We start from the raw sequence: 26,118 nt of genomic DNA, 5'->3' as shown, positions 1-26,118 counted from the left end.
AGCCTGAGAAAGAATGAAGAGCATTTCTTACACTCTAAGGATACAAAATCCCTTATAAAGGTCATCCCACCTATGATGGGTCAGATGGTCTAAACTTTATAAAGAATGTACTTTTTTTCCTATCATTTTCCATTTCCAGCTCATAAAAAAATAATTAGTAAACATTCTTATTTGGAAATTTGCAAATGTCAAGTTCCAAGGAGTGATTGCTGAAAGTTTGGATAATAAATAAGAAACACGTGTTGTGAAGATGAAACTGGAATGTTAGACCCAGAATCAGAAATTGAGCCCCATCGCTCCATGGCTCACAGCATCATTCAAGCTACAGAACACCTTAGGGTATTTCATGTTCTGGGCCCACCCCTTATAAATGTATATGACTCAATAGCCCCAATGAGTAATATGGCTGGTGGCCATACCACCTTCAGCTTAGCTCTCATAAGCTCTGCAGGGTTGGGTTGGGTCCCTGTTCTTATGGGAGACCTCCAAAGAAACCCTGGAAGTGTCAATGATGATTCAGTGGGTAGTTCCCTGCCTTGAATCAGGCCCAAATCACTTTCCTTTCCTGGTGTTAACAGGCCCTTTACATATGCAGGTGCAGTTTTTTGAGAATCAATCCAATGCCTGTTTGCTTAAGGGGAAAAAAAAATGAATGTAAAATAAAAGTCAGGATGGGTTAGCCCAAAAAGAGGGAAGAGGAAAAGGAAGGGAGAAGGAGAATCAGGTCAAGCTTGATTGGTACAGGTCAATCCCATTTCAACAGAGGATTCTCTTAATTATTCAGCTACAGTGGCTTGCTTGTCACAGATTTGACTTGGATCACGTAGGTCACTGGGGCCAACATTTGGGAGCTGCCTTTTTGTAGAGAATGAAAACAGAATTGATGATCTTGGAATCCTGGACACAGTGGAGACTTGCCCTTGAACAGACCACTCCAAACATATACAGAAGGCGTGCCCCCTCAGGAAGTTCCGATGCCTGAGTCCCTGGGTGGGCCACTCAGTCCCACTCAAGGCAGGACACCCCTCAGAATTAACAGGGATGCTATTCCTTGGAGGAAGTGTGCTCTTGTAAGCACCTAACCTTTCTGTCAAGTTGCTGCTTGAAATTGCATCCAGTTTTGTTATTGACAATTTAAATACTACTGGGACTCTTTAGGAAGCTACTGTTTGGAAAGTGTTAAAATTCTTTGTTTGTTTTCTGTTTTTTGGTACCAGGGATTGAACTCAGGGGCCCTCAACCACTAAGCCATATCCTCAGCCCTATTTTGTGTTTTATTTAGAGACAGGGTCTCACTGAGTTGCTTAGTGCCTCACTATTGCTGAGGCTGGCTTTGAACTTTCAATTCTCCTGCCTCAGTCTTATAAGCTGCTGGGATGACAGGTGTGTGCCACCATGCCAGGCTTAAAATTCTTAAAGATATAGAATAATTAGAGATTGTAGAATAAAAACCACTTGTTAATATGTAAGAGGAACTGCAAATATATTTTCTTTCTTCAATAAAATATGCATAACCTGCTCATGTCCTTATTCAAGGATATGAATAAATCGATGGGAGTATTTTCTCTGGGACAGGATTTATTCTCTAAGCAGCCCCCATGAGGTGATGTTTTTTTAAAAAATGGAAGCAAAGAACAAAAGATTAAACAGTTATGAAAAATACTCCCTTGATATTATATAGGAGAAGAAATTGCTCTCTTCATTTATAAACTTGCAAAAATTTCTAAATTTACAAATAGAATAAGTATTTTACTATATGATGCTTTTTGAAGTCACATATAGCCTGTCTCCCTAAAATGGCAAAGCCCAGGAAATGATAAATATCTGTTCATTGCTCTTGAAGTTAGTCCACTTTTTTATTTTTATTTGAAGGTTGTATTAGACATTTAAAAAAAAACCCTGAAAGTGGTAAATATTTATTTATTTTAACAGATCTTTAAAAATTTTGTTTTACTTTTAAAAAAAGAGACTAATAATATTATATAAGATAATTAAAGGTTTAAAATGCATTGGTCTTTTAATGACATTAAGTTAATCATATATTTTCTTATGTAATTCCTCTACCTTAAATACTGCACATAGACAAAAATTAGACTTTTCCTAAGATGCTCTATAGTCAAATTGTATCATGTTTAAGTCTCTATTAAATCTGCTTATTTCAGAATTCATCATTGTGTGGATGTATAAGGAAACTTCACAAAGCTTCCCTCTCAGGTCTAATGTGTGATCTCACTATTTATTTACTTATTTTTTGAGGGGGTTACTAGGAATTGAATTTCTGGGGATACTTATCCACTTAGCCACATCCTCAGCCCTTTTTATTTTTTATTTTGGACAGGGTCTCGCTAAGTTACTTGGGGCCTCGCAATATTGCTGAGGCTGGCTTTGAACTTTTAATCCTCCTGCCTCCACCTCTGGAGCTGCTGGGATTACAGGTGTGTGCTACCACATTTAGCTTGATCTCATTTTATGTTGTTCACTTTTTATTAAATTTCTTTGCTAATTTGACACTTATAAAAGAATATTAATAAAAAGTATATTGAATCTTTTTGATTGAAGAAAAAAATCAGTACTCTGCATTCCAATATAAAGGGTCATATATTGTTTTCCATTTTTAAGTTTGGGTCTTAAAAATATCTCTGGATATGTTCAACTTCATTAAATTTTTAGAAATTATTTTATATGCACATAACTATATAAAATTCTGTTAACATTATATAAATATGAGTGAATATTTATTAACTACAAAAGAATTGCTATAGTCAATAAGACATATGCTTTCCCCTAAAGCTTATGCTGCAAAAAAAAAAAAAAATCTGATTGAATGTTTAATACAGTAAAGAATTGAGAAAAAACACAAAAATTAAGAAAAATAAGTTTACCAAAAGTTGAATTTTCCTATAAACAGAGATTGGGTGAGAACAAGGTTTTTGTTTGTTTTGGGTACTGGGGATTGAACTCAGGGGCACTCAACCACTGAGCCACACCCCCAGCCCTTTTTTGTATTTTATTTAGAGACAAGATCTTATTGAGTTGCTTAGCACCTCACTTTTCTGAGGCTGGCTTTGAACTCGAGATCCTTCTTCCTCAGCCTCCTGAGCCTCTGGGATTATAGGCTGTGCCACTGTGCCTGGTGAGAACAAGTTTTACTCTAAATAAAGTAATGGAGTATTACAAGTAGGAGATACAGGAATGAGCTCTTTGTCAGTTTGTGCATCTCCAATTTGAAAATCCAGAATAAAAAATGCTCCACACTTGAGTGCCAACATGACATTACAACTGCAAAATTCCACATCATAAAACATTGTTTCATGCCCAACATTATTTAAAATATTATATAAAATTACTTTCAGCCTATGTATATAAGGTATATGTGAAACATAAATGAATTTCAAGTTTAGATTTACATGTCGTCCCCAAGAGGTCTCATTATGTAGATGTAAATATTCAAAATCTAAACAAACAAACAAACAAAAAGAAACCCTCAAAATCAGAACCATTTCTGGTTCCAGGCATTTTGCATATGAAATACTCAAGCGATATTACTTTTATGCCAGAATTTCAACCTGTATCAGAATGAGATATGTTGCTGAGTCTCAAGCTTTCCGTGGAATTGGGTTGTAGCAGTATGTGAGAGTGTGAGGTTTCTTTTCAAATTCACTGTGATACCCTCATTCAGGGACTTGGGTTTCTTCCCTCTATTGGGGGCTAGGGCCCTCCTGCTGCCTCCAGTGCCCAGGCCTTGCCCCTTTTGCCCTGTGCTGTGCTATTGCCCTGAGGTGGGATCCTTCCCTGTACTCATACTGAAGTAGAAGCATTTGATATGAAACCTAAATAAGGGGTAGAGCTATGAGCTGTGGAATTTGAACTTTAAATCAAAGGAACAGCATGGGCTACATGGTGGATGTGGGAAAGATCAGGATGCATTGAGAGAAAGCAAACATGTTGAGATTGGTGCTAACCAAACTATATGGCACATGTTGGTGAATAGTGAAGAAGGATTCTAAAAATATAGGGGGACATGACCAAGTAACTAAACAGCATTTACTTTGGTTAGTAATTGAGAGCTTGTTTTTGAGCAAGGAAATAAAATGATTAAAAGTCCATTATTATGTTTGTGTCCTGGATTATTTCCTGGAAAAGAAAGGAAATTAATGAAAAAAATGATAAAATCCAAATAAAATCTGTATTTAGTTAATGCTTTTATACTGTGTTTCCACATTAATTTCTTAGTTTTGATGAGTGAACAGGGTGGTGGGAGATGTTGACCGTGGGGAGCTGGTGGGAGGCCTCCGGGAAGGCTCTTCGTGACCTGCAGCTCTTCTGAACATTGGAAATTATTTCAAAATGAAAAGGAAGAACAATGCACTACAATGACATTCCATCTCCAACATAGGACTGTCGGGGGCAACAGGGGACAGTTTGGCTGGTTTTTACAACTGTGGCTACATGCCAGGCTCATAGAAAGAAAGCATTTTTTTTTTTTTTTTTTTTGCTTCACAGAGGGCTCTGGAAGCCTGCTTCCTGTGTAATTCCACTTGCTTCCCCATGCTTCTTGCCATGCCCCTCCAATCCCCCATGAGGATGCAACTCGAAGTTCAAAGCCAAGGGGTGCTCTGGTCACAGGTGCACCGGCCTCAACAGGGAGGCCTCTTGTCTTGTTTCCTGTACCACTTCTGCTCTTGCTGTCCTTTCTTGCAGCATTCTGAATGTTCTCTGCCACCTGCAAGAATAAGTAAAACATTCTTAATACCTGGGCTTATTCGAGTTCACTGTCTTTTAGTAGGTGATTGTATATGTCTCTCTCCATTAAGAATAATCACCTAAATTTGGGTTGCTGTGTTTTTGTCATCCCACATTGAGATAAGAGAAATAGTTTACCAAAAATAACAGGAACATTTCATATTATGAGCTCTTATATACAAAGAATAGATCATGGATCTAGATCATGGATCTTTTCAGATCTCAGGCTCATCTGAAAAGCCTGAGACTATAAATCAATCCAAGTCAAGCAACAAACATTCACTAATATAAAAATACACAGTGTATGCCTGTTTATGTAAACGGTATGTACATGTTCCTTGTTTGTTAATGAAGCTCAAATTACATTTTCTAAAACAATCTTTTATCAGAAAGTATGTTCTAGATTGACTAAATCATTTAGTGATACTTACTGTGAAATGTATTTAGGTTTTTCCCATTTAGATAGATGTTTCCTGTTTTCCATGAGCTCTTCTCAGAAAACAGGCTCTGTATGGTCTGCTTTTGCATAAGGATGATTTTGTTACCTTGATCGAGTCTTGGACATGGCTGGTTTCAACTGGAAAAGACTGATTCTAATTGATTGGGGGGAAGCAAGGGACTTTTGATCTTTTTTATTGCCTCAACTTCCTCTTCTAAAATTCTTCTAAGACTTGGGTTGCTCGGTTGCCCATCAATATGTAAAGGTTAAAACCAGGCAAAAAAAATAAGGAAAACCAAATATTACAAAGTAAAACAAGAACAAAAAAAAGAAAAGAAAAAAAATGGACAGAAAAACTGAGAAAGTATTGAGCTTTTCAGGGTTTTGTTTTATTTAGTGGTTTCAAAGAAAAAGCAAGAAGGTGTGGTGGATTAGAGCCTAAACACATCAATTAACTGTCTGAGTCTGACTCAGGCACATGCCAGCTCTGTGACCTTGGGCAAGTTGCTTAACCTGTCTGAACTTTTATATCCTTATTTGTAAAAGAATGATAAGAATGGAAACCAGATTTATTTTCAGAATTTAGTGAGAGTACATATTAGTTCTTAGCACATTGCTTGACATTTAGTAAGAATTTACTAATTAGTTTATATTTTTCTTACAATTATTATGGTGCTTTTTTTATTCTTTCCTACCTCAAAAGTTCCAGCATGCCTTAATGTCACTGAACTATAAACTTAAAAGGTTAAAATTTTAAATTGTATATTATGTGTATTTTACTAGGGGCTGGAGGTAGAGCTAGACTCCAATTACCATTTTAGTACCTCAAAAAGAAATAAAAGGATTTGTGTATTTTACTGAATTGAATGAAAAATAGAAAAGTTCTAATCAATCTAGCCAACCAAATTTTAAAAACACTTCCCAGAACAAAACACACATCTAGGACATCAAACAAGGAGAACAGTTGTGTGATGGGAAAAAACACTAGATTCAAAGACACAGGATTTAGGATCTAGTTAATAGTTATGCACTCTTGACTAAGTCAGACCACCTTTCTGACTTCAGCAGCCACACATGAAGCATGGCTGGAGGAGGTGACAGCTTGGTTTCCAGTCCTGTAAGTTGGTATTATCAAGCCAGAGACCCTGCTGCTCTTCCTCCTCTTGTGAAAACAGATCCAGGATGTTGTAGAGAACTGCAGGAAAAATGCTGTGTTCCTAATGCAGTTATTTAGTTACAAAACCACGAGTGCACTTAATAACATACAATGAAATAAGCTCTGATAAACTCTGATTGACAGAGATGGCCATCTTGACCTGGTTCACGGGACATGCCCTGAACCTGTGGCTGACACATCAGGGTACCACGCCACTCCCCAGAGCCTGAAACCTGGAGTGCATTCAGGGAGACATTGGATGGGGCACACACACACACACACACACACACACACACACACACACACTCTCTCTCTCTCTCTCTCTCTCTCTCTCTCTCTCATACAGAGAGACACACGTATACATACTCTGTAGAAATCCCAAAGCTCTTAGGTAGAATAGAAAGAGCTCAGAAACTGGTACAAGGAGCCCTGGGGTAATTTTGAGCAAGTGATTCAACTTCTTGGTACCTCAGTTTTTTCCACCTGCAAAACGAGTGTTAAACTCTGTGTTACATGTATTTAACTAGGGGCTGGAAGTGAAGCTAGACCCTAATTTCCATCCCCAGGACCACAGAAGAAAAAAAAAAAAACAGGATTTGTATACCGTGCCATAATGAATGAAAAAGTTTCAATCATCCTAGTCAAACAAATTTCAAAACCACTTTTGAACTTCCATATGTTTACACTCTAAATGTTCTATGAGGGAGTGTCAACAAGGTAATTTGTAATTTGGGGGACTTCTTTCAGTTCCTTCCTCTTGGAGCATTTGGCCTCACGGGTTACCAGGCTCCTGGATTCCAGCAACACCACCACCACCCGCCACACTCACACCCCTCACCTGTCTTGCTTTCCCAAGTCAGCACAGGTCATCTTCAAGGGAGGAATGGATTGACTGACTGTTGAGTAAACTTTGGATTTACCTGAAACAATATAAGGATTTTCATAAACATCTATTATTTAGCTTTTAAATTTTAAAATTCATTATTTGTTTTTGGAAATTCAGAGTGGTGAATTTCTCAAATCTCTTCATTTATCTTACCCAGAGCATCCTGGGTCTCATACAATGCCTATTATCATGCTTTCCAAAAGGTCCTTTCCATTTTAACATCTGCCTCAGGATACCTGTTCTCACAGATGGAGAAGATTCTAGAAAAGGTCCACCCCTGTTGTCTACTCTCAGAAAGCAGCTCTGAGGACCTGGTGGGAAGCCCACATTCCCCAAACCTCCCTGGGACCATCTTAAAAAATGAGAAACAGCGTGGAAGTACTAAAATCACACACATTAATAAAGTTTATTGTTTGTGAAACAGGCTTTACAATTTTCTTTTTCATCTTGCTCCTTAGCCATAGAAACCAAAGGTCTCCCATCCAATGCCCATGGGTGATTTTAATTTTATTGTTTTGCGGGGTCTCGGAGGTGGTAATGGATAAAGCAGAATCTTTATTGACATGAAGTTTATCTCTTGCTAATAAAAACTGCATATCTTTATTTAGGTGTCAGAGCAGTGTTTTAACTTCCCCTAGGACAATGATGACACAGGAAAAAGGACCTTGGGAAGGAGAATCTAAAAGCTTTTGGCCCCACATAGAATGTTTTGTTTATTTGTTTGTTTTGTTTTGTTGGTACCCGGGATTGAACTCAGGGGCACTCAACCACTGAGCCACATCCCCAGCCCTGTTTTGTATTTTATTTAGAGACAGGGTTTCACTGAGTTGCTTAGTGCCTTGCTTTTGCTGAGGCTGGTTTTGAACTCATGAGCCTCCTGCCTCAGTCTCCTCCTGAGCTACTGGAGATTACAGGTGTGTGCCACCATGCACAGCTGGGTTTTTTTTGTTTTGTTTTGTTTTTAGTGAGCACCTTATCTTTTGCTGCTTGCAAATGAAATCTTCAATTTTTCTGCATTATAAGAGTTTCTTTCTGGAAGTGCAAGGAACTGAACATGAGGCATCTTATCTTTTTCTGGGGCAGATCAGAGCTACCTGATGATGGAATTGTTGGTTTCTAACAAATTCAGGCTTCTAGTTACTGGAGGTAACCGTGGTCCTGGCAACTGGCTCTCAGGACTCTCTCCTGGCCCCTTCCTGGTTCTTCTCCCACCTTACTGGCTAATTCTCCTCTGCCCACCTCTTACTGGAAGCATCCTGCATGACTCATCCTGAGACGCGCCCAGTTTATGGTGTTAAAGACAGTCCATCAGAATTGATTCCCAGTGGATGTCTCCAGCCCTGACCGCCCTGCTGAGCTCAGATGTTCCAACCAGTCTGCCTTCCTGATTTCTCCATCTGTATGTCTAATAGGCATCTCAAATTTAATATGCCTACAGCAAAACTCTTGGCCCTCCCAAATCATCTATAATTCTGGTCTTCTCCATCACCGTTATTCAAAACAACGTTTTCCCACTCGGTGATGTCAAAACACAGAGTCATCCTTGGTCCTTTCTCCTTGCTCCACAGAAATTCCTGTCTCCAATGCTGCAGTCTAGCCCAGCTCTGTCCTCACCCACATCTTCTGCCACCAGCCTCGTGTGGGCCTCCATAACTACTTGTTTAGGCTATTGCAACATCAACCATTCCTCAAACTTGAATGCTTCCTCTGCGACCATCCATTCTCTACAGGGCAGCTGATGCAATTTCCTTAAAATAAAAAATCAGACCATGTCAGTCACTTCTTTTGACTTTCCAGTGGTGTGTCTCTGCAAGAAGCCTCTGTCTCTCCAGGTTGTCTTTCTCTTCCTTCCTTCCTTGGCCACCTTTCTTTCATTGCAGCAACACACCATACTCTTTCCAGCCCCCACTGTTCCAGGCTCTTCTCTCTGCATACTTTTTCCCTGTATCTACACTGGTGTCTTCTCCCTAGCACTTCTTAGGTAAAAATGTTCTCATTGGAGAAGATTTCCCGAGTCCCGCAATCTAAAATCCTATGTTGCTCCCAGCACTCTCATGTTCTTCCTAGCAATCATCACTGAAATCTTTTATTATTTTTTTTGTTTATTCACTTACCTTCTCTTTTCACACATTAGAATTCTGACACCTTGCTTATTTTGTTTTCAGTTGTGTCTCTGAAACAGAACCAAGAGCTCAATGTCATCTTCCTGCCAAAATACTCCCTTTGCCACCTTCTAACCTGGTGTCCCACGGGCCAGTAGATGACTGTACAGCTTTGACTTTACTTGGACTCTCAGCCTGTGTAATAAGGCAGATGTGTTTTTATTGGCTAAAATCTTTTGAGATGACTTGAAGCCAATTAAGAACAAAAAGGGTGTCAGGAAATAGAGAGAGAAGTAGTGAAAGGGGGAGATCAGAGGATCTGGGTTTTGCTGAGGTTTGCCAGACAGAGAGACATCAAAGACTATTAACAAATGTCTTTGTTAAAACAACAGAAACGTTGACCAATCAAGATGGAGGGGCCCCAGAGTGAGTTAAGGGCCTCTTAGGCTCAGAATCACCTAATCTTGCAAAATTGTGCTACCTTAAGCAACTGGGCCTTGTGGGCACTATTTCAGTTTGAAATAAAGCACTCGTATATACCCATTCACACGATGACAATTCACATTTAAGACACGGACGGCTCTAGGCTTGCCATGAGAAATCAACACCAAGGACATTTCCCCATCAATTGGAAAAGGTAATCATCTGCCAATTCTATATTTTTCATTTCTAAAAGTATTCAGAACTTTAAAAAGGATTACAGCCCCCAAAGTGTTTCATTTAGAGATTTGAATAAAGATTAATCTCTCTTCATTCTCCAAGTCTTGGAGGTGTGCCTCTTCTGCCAATGCGAGGCTTCCCTGAAGAAAAGGATGTGGGGAGCTTCGACAAGTGTCAGAACGGACTAGAAGGATGGGACCAACCAAAGAAACGCTGTAGGCTTTTGTCAGAACCATCGTCTTTCATGTGCATGGCATTTACTGCTTGGAACATTGCTACTCAGTGTTTTCTCTGAATGTTTTCTCTTCCATATCTACATAGGGATTATTGAATTATTATTATTATTGAATTATTATTATTATTATTATCATTATTATTATTGATGTTGCTGTTATTATTTTCCCAGACACTCAGCATGTAGCAAGGTTTTGTTTGTTTTGGTAACTGGGATTGAACCTAGAGGCTCTTCACCACTGAGCCACCAGCCATTTTTCACATTTTATTTAGAGCCAAGGTCTCACTAAGTTGCTTAGGGCCTCTTTAAGTTGTTGAGGCTGGCTTTGAACTCTCAATCCTCCTGCCTCAGTCTCCCAAGCCAGTGGGATTATAGGCACTTGCCACCGTGCCGGGCTTACCAAGGTTTTCCACCATTTCTGCTCCCTATGCCTGTGGGTGTGGTAATCATTTCAGTAGTTGTTTCTGTGTTTCTATGACAACATCAATATAACAAAGAATTGATCAAACATGAGGATCATTGCAATTCAGACTTAATTCCCACTTACCCATGGATGCAGCCTTGATGGTTCACGCATGGTGATCCTCACTCCCTTTTATCCATCCCTCTGGTTTTGGGTGTGGATGGACTGGCATTTTCTCCTCTCAAGTGCAGTGGCACTTGACAAGGCTAATAATTTAAAAATTTTGAGGAATGTTTTTAACTTCCTTGGGGGAGAATGATGGGTAAAAGACCCCGGAGAAGGGAGCCCTGCACAGGACTCTGATCCAGAACCATGGTCACCACTGATGATCTACAGGTCCAGAAAATAACCCAGTATGCCAAAGGTGTGTGTGTGTGTGTGTGTGTGTGTGTGTGTGTGTGTGTGGACTGCCCCACAGCAGACTCCCCAGGCACACTAATATTCCTCCCTGCCCCTCCCCACATCAGCCTCCCAGTGATTATCACATTAGGAGATGAGGGACATTGCAAAATAAACATCTGGAGACTTTGATAGTAAACAGAAGAGAAGTGCCTTGCAGAACTAGCCACAGATCAGGAAATTCTAATCTTATCAAGGTCCTGGGGACCACAATTCCATAAACCACATAGGTGGGTGTTATGTTACTGTGAACATGCGTGTTTTCTTTCCAGCCACAGTAGGCATCCTGTTTTGGAAAAACCTCTGTAGCCAATTTTTAAAAGATTATTCATTTTAGGATAGATCACTATATATTTCCTTAAGAAATAGGAGGTGAAGGACAATCATAGCTCCTTTAACATCTAAATAGCAGGGGAAATACACATTTTTATGTGTTTATCTTCTGTTATTCACTTCAAGTTATTTAGAAAATTTCTATGTGTGTGTGTGTGTAGTGTGTGTGTGTGTGTGTGTGTGTGTGTGTGTGTGTGTGTTGATAAGGATCAAATCCAGGGCCTAATGGGTGTTAGACAAGTATTCTATCCCTGAGCGACATCCCCCACCCTATTTATAAAATATCTTTGACCATCAATGACTACGTAGAATTCAATCTTCCTTAGTGTGATGTACAGATCATTAAATCAGATATCAAAATCCCTGTGGGTTTTTGCTTAAAATTACACATCCTTGGGGCCCACCTTTACTATAAAATGTATGAGAAGATACCTGGAAACTTATATTTTAATCTGTTCCCCAGAGATTCTTAGGCATACCAAATCTGAGAACCACTGAGCTAGAAGAAAGGTCTATATCTCCTGGTCAGTGTTCCAGGCTGGGGGATCAGTCTTCAAGGTATTGAGATCGATTTGTGCTCTTCTTTACCTGTGAAAGAGCTTATCTAGAAACTTAAGGCAATGACAATGTGTTTTTTGTCTGTTTTCATGCTGGGGACTCCATGCTAAATGGGAGCTCTACCACTGAACCACACCCTAGCTCACACTGGGAGGTAATAAACCTGGAGTCCCAGGCTTATGCTTTCATTAGATTCTCAGGGATGCTTGTTGCTCAAGAAACCTATATTCTAATACCAGCTTAAGAGCATGCTTTCTGGTTTTCATGGGCACTAAAATAAAGGAATTGGAGCCAGCACAATGATACATGCCTGTGTTCCCAGCTACTCCGAAAGGGAGACTGTGGCAGGAAGATCTTTTGAGGCCAGAAGTTCAAGGGCAATATATTGTCTGGGCAATATATTGGGAGTCCATCTCAGAAAATAACAAAAGGAAGGGCATTGGGGCACTGAAATGACCCAGACTGTGCTCAAATGTCACTTTCCTTCCTATTTCTGTTAATGTCAGAGGAATTCCCCATTCATTGTAAAGCATGAGACATTTAAACTCTTTTACTCCCAAACTTAAAGAAAACCCTTGAACATCATAATAACCCTTTCCCTCTCATGGAAACGGAGAGTACAAAACTAAATTATTTATAAATCACACAGTACTACACTTCTAGAAAGATAGAAACATACTAGTGCAGACGAAAGAGTCATTAGGATCATTTCCTTAAAGTTTTTAGAAGCTAATTTCAGCGTAAGGCAGGATTAACTGCACCTTTCGGTCCAGGATTCTGGTGTAAATACAGAAACCACAGTCATGTACGGGCCTGAGAGGGACAGTAGAATGTGGAAGTGGGTTTGGAAACCAAAATATTTTGTCAGCAGTTTTCTCTTTCATTTATTCTCCCTTATCAAAACCAACTTTTTAACTCAGGGCCCCCCCCCCCGTTAATAAAAACATAGATAATTTCATTTGGAAAGCCCAAGAGCTTCATGTTTAGGGTTAAAAAAAAAAAAATCCCATTCCCTCCAGGCAAACATGTTTGAGGGCTCATTCTCCTTGCAGAGACCCTTTTAATGAATCAGTGCTGGTGGACTTCCCTTCTTGGTGTAAGGGAAGGTCAGTTATTAAATACGCAGAGCCCTGCCGCTAGAAACCACGTGAAAAGGAATGAAACCACAAACACAATTCCACAGTGGAAGCCTTCCCTTTCATTTCTAATACCACCAAAACCCTCTTCAAACTCATTCTTACGTTTGTAGATTTTTTCTTCCATGTTAAAAAAAAAAAAAAAACACCCAACAATGAAAACAGGGAGCAGAGTTTATTTGAAGGACTATCATTCAGATCCGTCGTACAGTGTACAACAGGATTATGTGGGTTATATGCAAATACTCTGCCATTTTATAAAAAAGGACTTACTTGAGCATCCTTGGAGTTTGGTATCCACAGGGGTCCTGGAACCAATCCTTTACTGCTACCAAGTGACCATGATAATCTTTCTGGGAAGGCCTTTATGTGCAATTGCAAAATATTTGGGGGAACTGGGAGAGATTTTTCAGAAAGAAGACACCCAAGTGTTTTGAATTGATAATGTGCAAAGGAGTAACATTTTTCCACTGATTTTGAAAGTCCTCATGGACTGCTTTTCCAGAAAAAGAAAAAAAAGTGTTTAGCAAATGACAGGTTCTGAAAGCCACACATTTGTGTCCACATAAAAGGAGGAGATTCATCAAGAAAAGGGGAGCCTCAGATACAGCAGTGTAGGGTACTTGGAGAACTTCAGGCATTAAGTTTGCAGACTGGTTCAGAGTGTGGCCTCGGTGAGATTTTCAGGAGTGGAAGGGAGGTGGCCAAGCCAGGTGAGGTCAGCTTCTTGCCTGAGCTAAGCAACCCTCTACATTTCTCACATATTTCCCTCCAGTGCTGGGGATTGAACCCAGGCCTTGTGCTTGCTAAACAAGAGCTCTACCACTGAGCTACACCCACACCCTGCATTTGTTACTATTGGATGTTATTCCATAAAAGCTCCCATTCCTCTCTGCCTCTATTTCAACCTTGTCTCTTGGAAAATCTCTGATCACAATCATGATGTTTGGTGGATCCCCTCTATACATTCCCATCCTGCCTGCTGTGCCTATTTCATTGGTTGCTTCTGGACACACAATTTAACCAGGTCATGAGTTATGCCTGGATCATCAAAGGAGCTCGTAGTACATTGATACCAAACAGTGAGGTGAGGTTTTGTGATCACATCCCTGATTTCACATCAGACAACTTTTATGCAAACCTCAGCTCATAATAACTAAGGATCATCTCATATGTTTATCTTATGATACAAAGAAAAGATGCCATTTTTCATATGTCCTCACAGACAGGACAGAAAAGGCCATAATTTTGATGTTTTTCACAAACAACAAATACAGTGGGAAAAAAATAGAATGGAAATCTAAAAGATATGCAATGGAGAAAAAAGAAAGGTTGATGAAAGATAACATTTCCAAGAACTCCAGATCTGTAGGGCATGGCCTCTTCCCTCAACGGGCTCAGAGTGGAACCTACTATGACGTTATGGAGCCCACCAGAGCTCCTGCATACCTGGAGCAAATGAGTCCTCACCAATCAGGGCCTGGACAAGGAGTTGCCAATGAGGCCCCTACAGCCCGACAGTCAAGGAGGACCTCACTCCTCCACTCTCAGGGCTGGACAGTGGCCACCCTGCTGCAGAGTGGGTGCTTGCTTAGCAGTGCATGGTTGGTACCTTCCTTGCTGTCACCCAGACTGACACAGTCACTGTATTTGGTCCAAGTGGGAAGTGGGCATTTGTTAGATTACTTCCCTTCACCAGGTGCCCCACCAAGCCTGCCCTGGAGACCTTCTTCTTGCTTCATCAGCTGCCCACCTCTCCCAGGCAGGAGTGCTCTGAGCCAGTCCTGATCAACTCCTATGCCCTGCCTTGGCTCTGCTCAATACTTAAACATGAATTCAGTGCAGTGACAGCATCAGCAGGCTTTGACCCTGCATAACATGCTGCCTGCAAAATTTTTTTTTTTTTTAGTTCTTCCTGAAGTCCCAACCCTGGATCATAGGGACTCTGAATAGGACCCACACCTCCATTTGTTCAGGCATGAGAAGGTCCTGGGGGTAGTCTCCCTTTCCTTAGGATGCCTCAGTAACCATGTGAGTAGCACCATCTCCTGTCCCTCTCACCTCAAGTTTCAGTTCCCCTGGATGCTTCATGGAGGACACTGGTGACAGTAGTTTAGTGTCAGCTGCTCTGAGGCAAACCTTGGGGAGCTCCTTCTGGCATCCTTACCATGTAGACAAAGGAAAATGGGAGTAAGAAGTAATTAAAGCCTCCGAGAGGAAAAGGGACAGTGCAGCGATGGAAAAGGCCACTCAGTAGCTCAGGGTTCTGGAGTTTTAGATTCTAGGTCTTCTAGATTCCAGATCTTAAGAAACGCAAAGTGTGAGCAGGAATGCAAAAGGGAACAAGAACTTCCAGGAGGGACAATCTCCAGAAGAGGTTGAGGAGCCTTGCTGTCATCAGTCCAGTGTCAGTCACATTTCTTGAGGACCTACTGCGTGTGAGCCAGGTGCTTGCTCAGTTTGAGGTTCTGAAGATGAATAAGCCTAGTTTCAGCCCCAAAGAAGTCATGGCTGCAGGGAAGACAAGCACTGGAATCGGTGCTTTCTATAACTGGCTTGTTGCTGGCACTCAAACTGGTCCAGGATGCCCATAATGGGCACTCCTACCCAGCCTGGGGGTCCAGCGAGGAGATTGTGAAAAGGATAATACCTGGACTGAAGAGTATATTCATTCATTCATTTCTCTTGTTTATTTGACAGATGTTCAGCAAGTATCAGGACCTTTCAGATGCTGTGATAGATACAATGACATACACATTGTAAGGACAGAATAGAAATCAGAAGAAAACAAAGCAGCTATGAGTAGGCAGAATCAGTGATGATATTTGAGAGCTAATCAAAAGGCTGTCATGACCTTCCAATACCTATTCCTGAGGCTCTCCTGGATGCTTCCATCATTAGAGATTCTTTCCTTGTCTGAGACCCATTCAGTCTTGCCTCTCTGGTGCATTACAAATACCTTTTGACACAGGAAAGGCCAGCAAGTTGCCTGAGGGTACTTGGTGCAAGGTTGGGCTGTTGGATATGTAGTAAGTATAAGAGAAGAATAACCAAGGACAGATGCCTCTCTTACTCTCTCCCTGGACGTGCCTGGAGCTGGATTTTGCAGGCCCAGTGATCTAAGCCAGCTAATCCTGCTTGCACAGGGCCTAGGATGCATGCTGCAGACAGCCCCTCAGCCCCTGTCCACTGTGAAAACATGGGACACCCAAGTCGAAGGGAATGTTGAATGACACCATGTGGGTGTGCAGTGGTCTGTGACCGGAAGGTTCGCTGGAAGCAATTTGCAAAGGAGGCCTTCGCAAACCACCTGGATGCTTATTGTAAATTAAAAAAGGAAGAGATGCCACTTTTTTTCTGAATAATTTTTAATACTAGGTTTATGGCTGGGTACATGTGATAGTCATTAGAGCTTATTTAACTCTGAAATTATCTGGCCCCTCAAACTCCCCTGGGACTGTAGGAATCATGGGTTAAATTTTAAAAACACTGTCAGAGAGAAGATGATATGCCTTTCCTTGAGGAAAATAAATGCAAAGCTAAAAAAAAAAAAAAATCCAAAAAAACAAAAACCCCAGCCCTCCCTAGGAAGGGTCTTTATTGTGTCCTCTGTTGGCTGTGTCCATAAGGTGTTTAGAAATTCACCCCCGGCACATGGAGTTTACTTTTATCAGCTCTTGCGCTTTTCAGTCTCTGCAATTCCAGTTGTGCCTTTTTTGTCGTGTTGTTTTGGAGAGAGTCCAAAAGCATTTTGAACTCCGAGCTCAAATCTCAGAGGTTTCCACCTCTTTGGAGCCGAATGTGTCATCAGGAGCTGGGAGTCCATGAGTGAGTTACACGGAACAGCTGCGCAGTACCCGCCACCCTCTCCTCAAGGATGACAGCTCTGCAGAAGAGGGTGTTGTAAGCATTCCTGAGCCAGCCAGCTAATCCGGAGGCCCAGCCTGTGGCCAGGGGCTCCTTCTCCAAAGGCTCCCACTAGGATCTAGCATCTTAGGGACTCCTATCTGCAAAGCACCTTTTCTTCAGGGGAGCAGCTTGCATGAGGAAGGGTGGGGAGGAGGAGGGTGGACAAGACCACCCGAGGGCCATATGGGCAAAAAAGGAAGCGCTTGAGTCGGAGGGGAATTTCCTTTTGGGAACAGGATATTCCCTATCATTAGCTGCTCACAGGAAGGAAAATGGGGAAAGCAGGGTTTCTTTTCAAGTGAGGAGACACCTAACAGCCAGTGATAATGCTTGATTTGGAAAGGCAGGAGGGGATCTGACTTTCCAACCAACAGTTCCATGAAGTGAAAATGGAGCCGTTCAGACCCCTTTCAACTCTGAAGTCGATTTCAATTCTGGCCAGCACTCTGCTGAAGTTTTACCAGTCTGTCAATGCGCTGTCATCAGTCCACAGTGTCAGTCGCATTTCTTGAGGACCTGGTGGCTTCATGGCATCATTCTCCTCGGATACAGTCAGGCATCTCCTGGTCCTTGGAGTTTGGGCTCCATAACACCAGACCCACTGCTCAGTGGCATGTGGGTCCCCGGTGCAACTCTAGGTCCCTTCCTCCTCATGACCCTGATGTTCATGGGCCTCATCAGAGGGCTGTGCCTGGCTTCAGCCAAAGCTACCATCCTTGCTGCTTTCCAGGGAAGGCCCAGGACAGCTGCCTCTGTATCATCTTTACTCTAGCACTAGATCCCTTTTGCATAGGATCCACCTCACTAAAAAGCCTCAGGGGTCTTTTATCTGGCTACTTCACCCAGTCCTTGTGATATTGTATAAGAAAAGTCTTAGAGGGAGCATTTTTTCCCATTGAGTTCGAAGGAAGATAGAAATCTGGAAACTTCTACACATATCCATTTTGGTCTATCTATAATAATAACATAAAGAAACATTTAAAAATATGAAAACTAAGGTGAAGGGAGGAAATTGTGGTGGGGATGGGGGAGTGAAACAGGGAGAATAAAAGTCCTCATTGCCACCCAACATGGTTCATAGCTTTTTTAAAACCAGAAAGTCGTTTATGTAAAATCTTGTCAACCTGCCTTGAAGTGTAAAGGCTTGTAGGAGCTATTGAAAATTTTGTTTTATTTATTCCCTGCAGCAGAAGAAAAATCAATGGCTGCTTGGCGAGTCAGACGTAAATGAGTTATACAGGCCACTGACATGGTGGACCAAACTTTATAACAACCACATTCGCTGCTGTCAGGCCACAGGCTTCAGTGGCGCCAGCTGTAATTATGGCTGATCACCTCTAATTCAGAGCTGCCTGCCTTGATAAAGGTGTCACTGGGAGCCACTGTGGCATCAGCATCAATTGAGGATGTCATGCCAGAGGGCAGTCTGCAGGAGAAAGCTCTTCCCGCCACAGCCCCCAGGGGTCATGCAGACGGTTGGACAAATCTTGCTTTTTAACCCTTCATCCTGAGTACAGAGATGGTCCCGGAAGCTGATTTAATTTCCAAGGGATTCACAGGAACAACCCTGAGCCCCAACAGCAGATAGGTTTAATAAGCCGAGATTTCTCCAAAACCAGAATTGGGAAGGCAAGATCCACTCTCCTCTGCAATGTGCATAGAGACAAACCTTTGTATCACTTACCTGATTCCCTGACCACAAAAGCGATCAGGGGCAACAGATTGTAGAAAAGCTGTGATCATGTTTGAGGGGGAGAAAAAAAAAATTGCAGCTTAATGCCTTTCTTCTGCTTTTGTGGTTTAAAAAAAAAAAAGAAAAGAAAGAAATTCTCGTGAATTTCCCTTTTTCAAAGTTTTTTTTTTTTTCTTTTTGAAAGAGGCATGAAGGGCAAGGGGAAATAGAAAGCTGAGTGGAGATGGGTTAAAAAGCCTTGCTAACAAAGCCGCTAAGTGTCCCAACCAGGTCTAGGAAGTGCGAAGCAATTAAACGGGCTTCACTGACATTTGTGAAGGATAAGGTTTGACTCCCCCCTGCCTCCCCAGGCTGGTTTTCCAACCTCTGTAATTAAAAAAGAGACACACATACTATTTGTTCTCCCTGTACCCTCTCTAGACTCATGGACAGCCCCACCCACCCCCTCGCACTCCTGCAGCAAGAAAAAGGGTGGCCTGTCTCAGAGGGACCTGTTTGGATCCCCTGTTTGGACAGTTCACCTGAGAGCAGCCCACTGGTCTCAAAAAGGCAGGGAGGTATTTTGTAGCTAGGGTCCTTTTGCCTTAACCCATCAGAGGGCAGCCAGCATAGGCCAGTGCAGAAATGGCTGTGATTTTCACAGTCCTTGATGGCTCCAGACACAGGCGCGTGTTTGGAGCAGAAGTGGTTTTGCCCTATGCTGACAGGGAGGTCAGATGCTCTCTGGAGGGGAGATGGTTGGCATTCGGCAACAGAAAATCCCATCCGGATCCAGGAAAAAAAAAAGGGCCCTGGCCATGGAAACCCTGTCACCTGGTCTTTTCATTCTAGGTTCTTCCAACCTGCGCTCCCTCCCTGCTTCTCCATCCCTACATGCTTCTTCCTTGTTATTTCCCCTTTTGCAAAAGCAGGGGCACTTAAAAAAATTAACTTTTCATTATTATTATTATTATTTTATCAGGACCATTGGACCCCTGGCTGCACACCCCAGGGTCCCTCCCTGAGCTCTCTGATGGCAGCTGTCAGACCATCCCGAGGCGGCACTGTTTCCTCCTCTGTTTACCCGTTTCTAAGGGCAATTGCACCGAGAAGGCTCCCTGAGCCTGGAACTCGGCCTGGGGCTGTTTTGGTTACATTGAAGTTTTTGCTTCAGTTCTGCCAGATTTAAATGGTGACTTCACCAGCACTGAGCTAAAAAGGAGAAGGGGGAGGAGGGCGAGCCCAGGAGAAAAAGAGCGAGCGAGCTGGAGGGAGAGAGCCAGAGCTAGGCGCTAAAGAAGGGCCAGAGCATTACATCATCACTTGGCCTGGAATCAAATGGGAAGGATATGACTCACTCAAGCTAGTTAAGCTTTGGCTCAAATTCTACACACACTCATTCCAGAGCGCTCATGTTCTGCACCTCAGGAGGGAATTCAGCCTCAGTGATGTCCATGAGGTTTGTTTTTAATTTTATTTTCTTTTTCTTGATTTTAGAGAATTTTTTTTTGCCCCTACTGCTTTCTGTTCATGAGACTTCATCCTCCTCCTCCTCCTCCTCTTCTTTTTCTCCCCCCCACCAGCCCGTTCGCATTTCTGCCCGTCTTTGTTCCCCCTCCTCTTACTTCTCCTCTTTCCCCAGCCCCTCCGCTCCTCTTCTTGCCCCGAAGAGGCATTTCTTTTCACTTTGATCAGAGTTTTTTGTTGTTGTTGCTCTAGTACAGAGACCTGAATGAGTTGAGCAGAGACCAGGCTGGGCACAAAAAAAAAAAAAAAAAAGAAAGACAAGCAAACCAAAGCCACAGGAGCAAAAAGGCCACAAATAAAAAGGGAAGCAAGCGAGAAAGAGCAAACTCGGTGGAAGTTTCTTTGCTGCGGTGTCGCTCCTAATCAGAGGAGACAGGGAGAGAGTTAAAACGCAGGGACCAATCGCTCGAATGGTGATGTAATGCAAGAACCGCAGGGTAGTTAAGTAACGTGAGAGCCAGGGGGTCAGGGTTGCAAAGCATTTACCTGCTCTCAAGGGGTTTTCAGTTTATTATCAATTGCAGTGACTGTAACTGGCTTCAGACTGCAATCTCTAATTATTCACAGACGCCCCTTTTTTATCTTTTATTATTAAAAGTAAAACTCTATTATGGTATTTTAAAAAACATGATATTATCACAGCTGTGTATTATTTTCCACCAGGATATATTCCTTTCTCTCTCTCTCCTCTCTCTCTCTCTCTCTCTCTCTCTCACTTTTTCTCCCTCTCCCTCTCTCTCTCTCTCTCCCTCTCCCTCTCTCCCATTTAAATGGCTCAAAAACGGTTGTCTTTTCGTGAAGGGAAGGGTCAAAGTGATGGTGTGTGGGTATGGGGAACTTTTTGAGTGTAACTGGTGAATTATAAGTGACCAGAAAACTATTTGGTGGGTTGTACTGCATGTGAAAATGTTATTCCACTTATTATTAAGAAATGACTGTGTGGATTTTTAAAGTAACATATGATGATCCTTAAAAGTCGTTATAAACCCTCACCTGTTATTTCAGCTAAGGTGAACAGCGATTGTGCATTCACTTGAGAATTTTAACTTTCGGTTGTTCCACTTGACAGTGAACTTAATCCAGGGCTGTCTTTGACGACTCAGATTCCTGAGTTAATATGAAGATAATATGTGGGGGTACCGGGAAGGATGATAAAAACTTCTTGATTGATTTGTTTCAGGAACAGCTAGTTAATGTTTGAGAGTAAGGAATAAACTGTTAATGCATGAAGAGGGGTCAATGATACTGTTCCTGATGCTTTAAGGATCTCACAGTGAGAGAGAGATTTTTATGTTTTGAAAATTATTCCCACATCTCTATTTCATAAAATAGATCTAGCATTGCCCAGGCTGAGTGCGTTTTGAAAAAAAAAAAAAAATCCAGCATCATTAGTTACAAACAGGTGGTCTCTAGAAGGCAGTAAGCCTAACACCCACTACTGGACTCTGGGTTCTCCTGAACTTCTTGTGGCCTTTTTAGTCTTGACCATCTTCAGCTGGGTGTATACTAAGGTGTGGGGCACTTTCATGATTTTTTTTCCATGCATGTTATGGATGTGATTGATCATTTATGGGTCTTATCCCCTTGGTCCATTTTTGGGCAGAGGAATGCGGGGGTAGAACTAATTTTTGGAGGAAACAGCTTGATCAGGTAGAAGATGAGAGGCTAACCCTGAGCTTGACCTTGAGGACATCACTTAAACATGGGTGGGGGGGGGATGCTCTCTTACAGTGAAGGACTTGAAGAGATGGGCAATAAGCCCTTCCCTCCCAAATTGACCTTAGGTGATCTTTCAACTCACTTCTTTCTGGAAAGTTCTGGGTCTGTTTTCTATGTTGTTGGTTTTTGAGTTTTGTTTATCTGTTTGTTTTTGTTTTGGGTAATGCTGAAAGGTACTTGGCATAACATTTCAGAGAAAGATACATTTTAAATTCAAGATGAATTAGTGCCCGAGAAGAAATGAACAAACGGGGAAGGGTGCGGAGAGACTTCTCTCTCCTCCTTTGCTTTTGCTTTCTGGAATGCAGATTTCTTATGTAGTGAAATTCTTACTTTTTAAGTGTTACCTGTGAGAAGACCTCCATGAGACATATGTGCCTAGGTTAGTCTGTTAAAAAAAAAAAAAAAGGGTGGTGGAAGAGACAGGAAATTTACCTGCCTGGTAAATTTCCCGAAAAGGTCCTGCATGTTCTTTAGATTTACAAAATAGTGCTAAGAACACAGATGCTGTTGTGCTTCAGTGGCTCAGACAGTGCAGGGCAGGGTTAAGGGGCAAAATTACTCCTCCAAAAGAATGCATCATGATCTGATATGTTTCTATAATTCCAACATAAGATCAAGTTTTGTTTTTTGCTGTGGTTTTGTTTTGTGATGTTATGAATTAAACCCAAGGTATCCGACATGCTAGTCACATGCTCTACCACTGAGCTACATCCCTGGCCCCTGAGGGACGGATATTGATTTCTTAAATAAGATTTAAGGTTTAAAACTTTTAGAGATCATGAAAGGCGAAACTTATGAACTTGTTAGAAAAAAACAAATTTCTTTTAGAATTTTTTTTTCTAGTTGCAGATGGACACAGTTTCTTTATTTATCCATTTTTATGTGGTGTTGAGGATTAGACCCAGTGCCTCACACATGTGAGGCAGGTGCTCAACCACTCAGCTATAGCCCCAGCCCCAGAAAGACAAATTTTTTTTAGACACTATTTCTATTCCTTGGTCAAATTCCAAAGTAGTAGTCTTTTAATAAAGTCTTTATTTTTGTATCTGGGATAGTAGCCTCATTGTAATTAATTGTGCGTAGGGAAGGACTATTACTACGCTGATCTGTGGAGAGAAATTACTCGAGCTGAAATGAAATCCATGGTGAAGGTTATTAGTCATTGTGCATAGTTTGGCAAGTGCCAATTGTATGCTTGGGACTCTTCAGGAATAAAGAGGGCATGAATGCTTTTTTTAGAGCATTACAATTTATTTTGACTTGGCTGTGAGTTGTTCACCCATGATCAGAAATGCCTTGCTTGTGACTGACTGAGAGACAAGGCGAGGAGTACTCACCTCTCCTGTGTCCTCTCTGTGTCACCTGTGACACTAGGTGGCACTTCTATTGTCTTGATTCATCACCCTTACTCATGATAACCCAGAAGGGTAACAGCCATTAATTTCACTATTTGGTGACTGTCTTATTTGTTTTGGGGATTTTTGCTTTGATTGCTGTTGTTTTTTAATTGAAAAATTTATTCAGATAATTGTAGATTCACATACAGTTGTAAGAATTCAGAGCCAGGTGTGGTGGTACACGCCTGTACTCCAAGAGACTCGAGAGGTTGAGGCAGGAGGACTGCAAGTTCAAGACCAGCCTCAGCAACTGAGGCTCCATCTCAAAAGATAAAAAAGGCTAGGGATGTAGCTTAGGGGTAAAGTGCCCTGGGTCCAATCCCCAGTACAGAAAGAAAGAAAGAAAGGAAGGAAGGAAGGAAGAAAGAAAGAATTCAGAGAGATCACACATACCCTTTACCCAGTTACCCCAAAGGTAACATCTTGCAAAACTTCAGTACAATTCCACAACCAGGATATGGGCATTGATACAATCCATCAATCTGATTCAACTTGTCCCAGTTCAGATCTTGAACTCTTCTCTGTGTACATTGTTTTCACTGATATGAAAATGGAGGGTCGGACTTGCCATCATACTAGGTCTCACTTGCCATCACGGATACACGTTCCCCCACCACCATGATTTGATAAAGAGAGGGCGGAGAGCTGTGCCTGTCTACGAGTCCTCAGATAGCCAGTTGGGGAATCCTGATGACATTGTTCATGTTTCCCATTTCCTGCAGGTGTGGCTTCAGTTGTGGCTTTGCCTTCCACAGGGTCTATGGAGCCATGCTTTAGTGTTAGATGAAGGAGGAGGAGGAGTTTTGGTGACATAACAAAAGGGGCACGGAGCATAGTGATGTCTGTCCATGGCTAAGTGTGGCCATAAGTTAGTGCCAAGCTCAGGGTTCTTTCTCTTTGCCTTCCCATTTTTTTTCGTTGTTGAACACATCAGTGGATACTGGTTAAAGAAGTCCAGGTTGGTCTCCTGAAAAGAGCAAGATCCTTTTATGCCTCTGTTCTAGCACTTGATGTCATCTCAGACCTCCTTGTCTTCCAGATTTTGTTGTTGTTGTTGTTCTGTGGATTGAACCCAAGGGTACTTAACCACTGAGCCATATCCCCAGCTCTTTGTTATATTTTATTTGGAGACAGGGTCTCACTGAGTTGCTGAGGGCTTTACTAAAATGCTGAAGCTGGCTTTGAACTTGCAATCCTCCTGCCTTAGTCTCCTTAGCTTTCGGGATTATTGGAGTGTGCCACTGTGTCCAGCTCAAATCATTCTTCTACTTTCTATCTGACAGAACTTCTCTGTGTCATTAGTTCTATTTTCTCTCTATAAAATGAGGATAACCCAGAACATGTGGAGCTTTGGTGACAGGTGAAGGTGACTTTTAAGGCATCAACCCCAGCTGCAGGTGCAGCCTCCCCGGACTTTCACTGCCATCTTATTGTGGACATCACTCATACCTCTTCTTTTCCCAGCTTCTCTTCTGTGATGTTCTTCTTCTTTTTTTTTTTTCTTTTCCTCTTCCTCCTCCTCCTTCTTTCTTCTTTGTGATCCTGGGGAGGGCATACAAGAGCACTCTACCACCTAGCTACGTCCCATCCCTTTCAATTTTGAAACAAGTTCTCACTAAGTTGCGCAGGCTGACCTCAAATGTCTGATCCTCCTGCCTCAACCTCCTGGGTTGCTGGGATTACAGGTGTGTGCCACTATTCCCATCTCATGTCACTTTCTTTTTAATTCTGGAAGTCAAGGAGGTCTGAGATCACATCAGTTGCTAGAAACAGAGGCATAAAAGGATGATTTTAGTTAAAGTGAGTTGAAGTCTAGGACTTGATCAAACCTGCCAGATTCCCCATGGCCTAGGTGGTTGGGTTGAGGGTCGATAATGGAAAATGGATTTCGAGAAAGGACTCTTGTTGTCTCACTCATGCTCAGTTGGACTTTGTGAAGGAGAAAATGAAGTTCAAGGGAAGTGAGTTTGAATTCAGTCATGAGAACTGGTTTCTATCCCCCGGTCTTCTAAAATAAGTTTGTCTTTGCAATAGCATGTGTACGAGAGGCCTATTTTCAGTTGGGCAAGGCTACCTTTTACACTTGCAGTCTCCCTCTCACATTTTTTTTTTCTGGAGGTATATGAATGGTGTTTTGAGAGATTGCAGAGAAGGGGACTTCAAAAGTGACAAGTGAGAAACAGCTACGGTGGCAGAGCTGGGCAAATTATGTGACATCGATGGGGCTCAAGAGGCACATCCATGGTGAGATGTGCAAATCTGCAAATCTGTGCTGGGATTGGGCCCTAGGGTGTCTCAAGCTGTGCGACATAATCATGGGTTCAGATTTTACTTAAATGGCTGGAGGTGTAGCTCAGAGAGAGTGTGTGCTTAGCACGCTCCAGGTCCTGAGTTCAATTTTCAGGACTCAAAGTAAAAAAAAAGACTTTACATAGTAAGCATTGGTCAGAAAAACTAGGTTAACACCATGTAGTATTGAGAATTAACCTCTGCTGGGCCTGACAGACCACAGAGTGGGCAAATCTGGACCTGAATTTCAAGAAATGGCAGCAGCTGTAAGTGAGATCCTGGCTTTTCCTTCCAGCCCTCTCCTTATTTGATTCTCATGACTCTCAAAGGGGACTGCCCTTTGCATTGGAGTGCAGAAAGATGTGTGTGTAAGTCTCTGCCTGAGCGGTCAGTCAGAGAGCAGAGACATGGGGGAAATAGCCAAGAGGAGGAAGGAAAATGGCGGCGATGACAAACATGGGCCAGGCTTATGAAAATTCTGTGGCCCAGATT

The 26,118-nt window shown here is 42.0% G+C and overlaps 1 protein-coding gene across 3 annotated transcripts in view; it reads left to right on the top strand.

Moving 5' to 3' along the window:
• Nucleotides 1-26,118, top strand: part of Creb5 (cAMP responsive element binding protein 5) — a 403,168-nt gene that overhangs the window by 242,633 nt on the left and 134,417 nt on the right. Inside the window, exon 1 of one of the 3 annotated variants that reach the window (XM_005319150.3) lies at nt 20,018-20,150. The exons of the other annotated variants lie outside the window; for them this stretch is intronic. Within the exon in view, the coding sequence (XP_005319207.1) occupies nt 20,104-20,150 (47 nt within the window). The 5' untranslated portion in view covers nt 20,018-20,103. Of the gene's footprint in view, nt 1-20,017; nt 20,151-26,118 lie in introns of those variants that run through there. 3 annotated transcript variants of the gene reach the window in all.

The sequence above is a fragment of the Ictidomys tridecemlineatus genome, chromosome 2, assembly GCF_052094955.1.
Source record: "Ictidomys tridecemlineatus isolate mIctTri1 chromosome 2, mIctTri1.hap1, whole genome shotgun sequence".
In the NCBI taxonomy this organism is placed as follows: Eukaryota; Metazoa; Chordata; class Mammalia; order Rodentia; family Sciuridae; genus Ictidomys; species Ictidomys tridecemlineatus.
This window is presented reverse-complemented; position numbering and strand designations above follow the sequence as displayed.